The sequence below is a fragment of the Saprolegnia parasitica genome, assembly GCF_000151545.1.
Source record: "Saprolegnia parasitica CBS 223.65 unplaced genomic scaffold supercont2.514, whole genome shotgun sequence".
In the NCBI taxonomy this organism is placed as follows: Eukaryota; Oomycota; class Saprolegniomycetes; order Saprolegniales; family Saprolegniaceae; genus Saprolegnia; species Saprolegnia parasitica.
In genome coordinates, this window is record NW_012156908.1 from 5,210 (window position 1) to 8,410 (window position 3,201).

Here is a 3,201-nt window from a genome sequence, read left to right on the forward strand (position 1 = left end):
CGACGAAGCACTAGTGCGCTACGTCAACAACCGCAAGGACATTTCCGTGACGGTCCGCACCCCGTCTCTGTGCGTTGTTTTCATGTCGCAATGATGTAGGTGAACGTCTACCCGTTTCCGATCACGGCGCAGACGAAAGCGCTCTTCAGCTCGTTCTTGTCGTTCACGGCGTGCCTCTTCATCGTGATCGCGATGACGTTCTTTCCCGCGTCCATCGTCACGTTCCTCGTGAAAGAAAAGCAAAAACGTGTGCAACTCCAAGCACCAGCAGCTCGTCTCGGGCGTGAGTCTACCGGCCTTCTGGCTCTCCAACTACTGCTTTGACCTGCTCGTTTACGTCATTCCATTTGCGGCCGCGCTCATATTGATCCAAGCCTATGGCATCCAAGCACTCACGGGCGACGACTGTGCGGCGTGTGCGTCCAACACGCCGCAAGCCGTCTTTCTGCTCTTTTTCTTCTTTGGCTTTGCGATCGCGCCGTTTACATACTGCATGTCGTACTGCTTCAAGGAAGCGGCGGCGGCGCAGTTTTACACGCTCATCATCAACATGGTGCTCGGCCTCATCCTGATGATCGTGTCGTTCGTTCTCGACGTCATCTCCGAGTCGGCGAAGGACGCCAACGTCTACCTCAAGTACATCTGGCGGCTCTCGCCGCTCTTCAACCTCGGCAACGGACTGCTCACGATGAGTCTCAAGTCGCTTGTCGGCTCCATCACCAACTCCAAGACCGTCGTCAGCGCTTACGACTGGGACGTTGCGGGCACCGAGATCACCTACTTGGCGATCGAATCGGTCGTCTTCTTTGGACTTGCCCTGGGCATTGATGTGCTCTTGAGCTTTCCGCGGGTCAAGGCCATCTTCTCGCGCGACCCGCAGCTCGACGCCAAAGACGATCATGTCGACGATGAAGACGTGGCCGCCGAGGCCAAGCGCGTGCTCGACGGCCATGCAGATAACGACATGATCGTCATCAAGCGTCTTAAGAAGGTGTACACGGGCAACAAAATCGCGGTTCGGAACCTCTCGTTTGCGCTGCCCAAAGGCGAGTGTTTTGGCTACCTCGGGGTACGACGACTTTGCATTTTGAGATTGCTTTTTTCTCATAGAAAACATGGCGTAGATCAACGGTGCGGGCAAAACGACCACCATGAAGATGCTCACGGGGGACATTCTACCCTCGGGCGGCGCCGCAACGCTCGGTGGGTTTGACATTCTCACGCAGCAGCTCGAGCTGCGGCGCTTGATTGGCTACTGCCCGCAGTTTGACGCACTCATTGAGCTCCTCTCGGTGCGCGAGCATCTGGAGCTCTTTGCCAAGATCAAGGGCGTGCCATCTGCCGATATTGCCAGCGTTGTCCAGGAGAAATTGACGCAAATGAACCTCCAGAGCTTCGAACACAAGCTCGCGGGCACGCTGAGTGGCGGCAACAAGCGCAAGCTCTCGGTGGCGATCGCGATGATCGGGTCGCCACCCATCATCTTCCTCGACGAGCCGTCCACGGGCATGGACCCGGTGTCGCGCCGGTAGAATACTCCTCTCTCGTTGGTCGCTCAAAACGGCGATTTTGTAGGTTCATGTGGGACGTCATTGCGGACGTCTCGACAGCCAACAAGGAGTCGACGATCGTCCTCACAACGCACTCGATGGAAGAGTGCGAAGCGCTGTGCACGCGCGTCGGCATCATGGTCGGCGGCCGCCTTCGCTGCCTCGGAAGTGTCCAGCACCTCAAGTCGCGCTTCGGCGACGGCCTCATGATCGACTCGAAACTCAACGTGCCGACGCCGGTCCAGCTCGGCGATTTCTTCGCACACTCGGTCCAACCCGTGTGCCAGGCGGCGAAGGATCTCGAGACGCACCTGAGTCGGGACCAGGTACACTAATGGTAGACCAGAGGATTCGTCATGCTGACACGCGGATGTTGCGTAGCTCACCAAGCTGTGCAGGGACCTCGGGCAATCCGAGCGCGCGGGCTGGATCGCCAAGACGCACTCCACCGGGTATGCGCTGGACGCGGTCCTTGAGCGCGACAGCACGGTGTCGCTCTCCCTCTTTTGCGCGTGGTGGGTCGGCGAGAACCAGTTTGTGGCCTTCGACAGCTTTCTCCGGTCGACGTTTGCGCGCGTCGAGCTCCTCGAGCGCCAGAACGAGCACTGCCGCTTCAAGCTCCACGACAGCGTCGACGCCAAGCTCAAGCTCTCGGACGTCTTTGCCAAGATGGAGGCGCACAAGGTCGCGGTCGCGCTCAAAGAGTACTCGGTGTGCCAGACGTCGCTCGAGCAGATCTTCAATGCGTTTGCGAGCCAGCAAGACGAAGAGAAGGGCGTTGCGCGCGGCATGGAAGTCAAGAAGAGCGTCTGAGTTCCTACTTGTATTGCCATTCTACCTCCGCGTACTACATAAAAACACCATACAATACATAGTTTCAACGGCATGCTAACACTTGTGCACATGTGGTGACAAGACACTGAAAGTTTTCATAAGTCCACTGCACCTAGTGGTCGTGATGGTCGTCGCTGCACCGTTGGAGCTTGGGACTTCGCTGATCCGAAATGGCACTCTCGTCTCGGCGCTTGCCTCGTACGCTGGCGAGGATGGCGTCCACGGCAGCCACCATACGAATGTCTTCGTCCAACTCGTTTTGCTGGGTCGTGTATCGGTAAAAGGCGCAGCGAGAGACGCACCCGGGCTGCTCTTCCTTCTCGATCGAGTCCTCGTCGTCCGACTCGGAGCCCTGGCACTTGATAGCGCGGAGCCGCGTCGGGTGCGCGTGCAGAGTACCGCGAACGACATCACAGAGCGCCGCGAGGCGACCCACTCGACGACGCATCGCGCCATCGTTAAGGAATTCCCGAAGAATCTTGCAATCGGCGCAGTGCGTCGGGTCGACAGCAATGTCGCGGATGACGTAATCGGTCAACGCTGGCAGCGGCGTCGCGTCACGAACGTCTCCGAGCAGCGCTAAGAACTGCGTCGCCAAGCACGCGACAAGAGCCTTCTCGTGCGGCGCAACGGCGTAGAGCGTCTGCACAAATGGAAAGAGAAAGTAGCGGTACCGTGCCAAGGCGACATCGCGCTCCTTTGCGTCGGCGGGGGCAGCTGCGCCGCCCACGCGGCTGCAACCGCCGAGATCGATGCGGGCGACACAACGGCCAGCGCTTCGAGCGCCGCCACGATTGGTCTCGTGGTGCGGGTTGTC

The 3,201-nt window shown here is 59.0% G+C and overlaps 1 protein-coding gene across 1 annotated transcript; it reads right to left on the reverse strand.

Moving 5' to 3' along the window:
• Positions 1–2,496: 2,496 nt before the first annotated feature.
• SPRG_16923 (hypothetical protein) lies at positions 2,497–3,101 on the reverse strand (the record flags this gene model as incomplete). Its single annotated transcript, XM_012356588.1, has 2 exons — positions 2,497–2,544; positions 2,587–3,101. Coding segments are annotated over 2 exons (563 nt in total), but the record flags the coding sequence as incomplete, so codon positions are not given.
• Between the last annotated feature and the right edge of the window lie 100 nt (positions 3,102–3,201).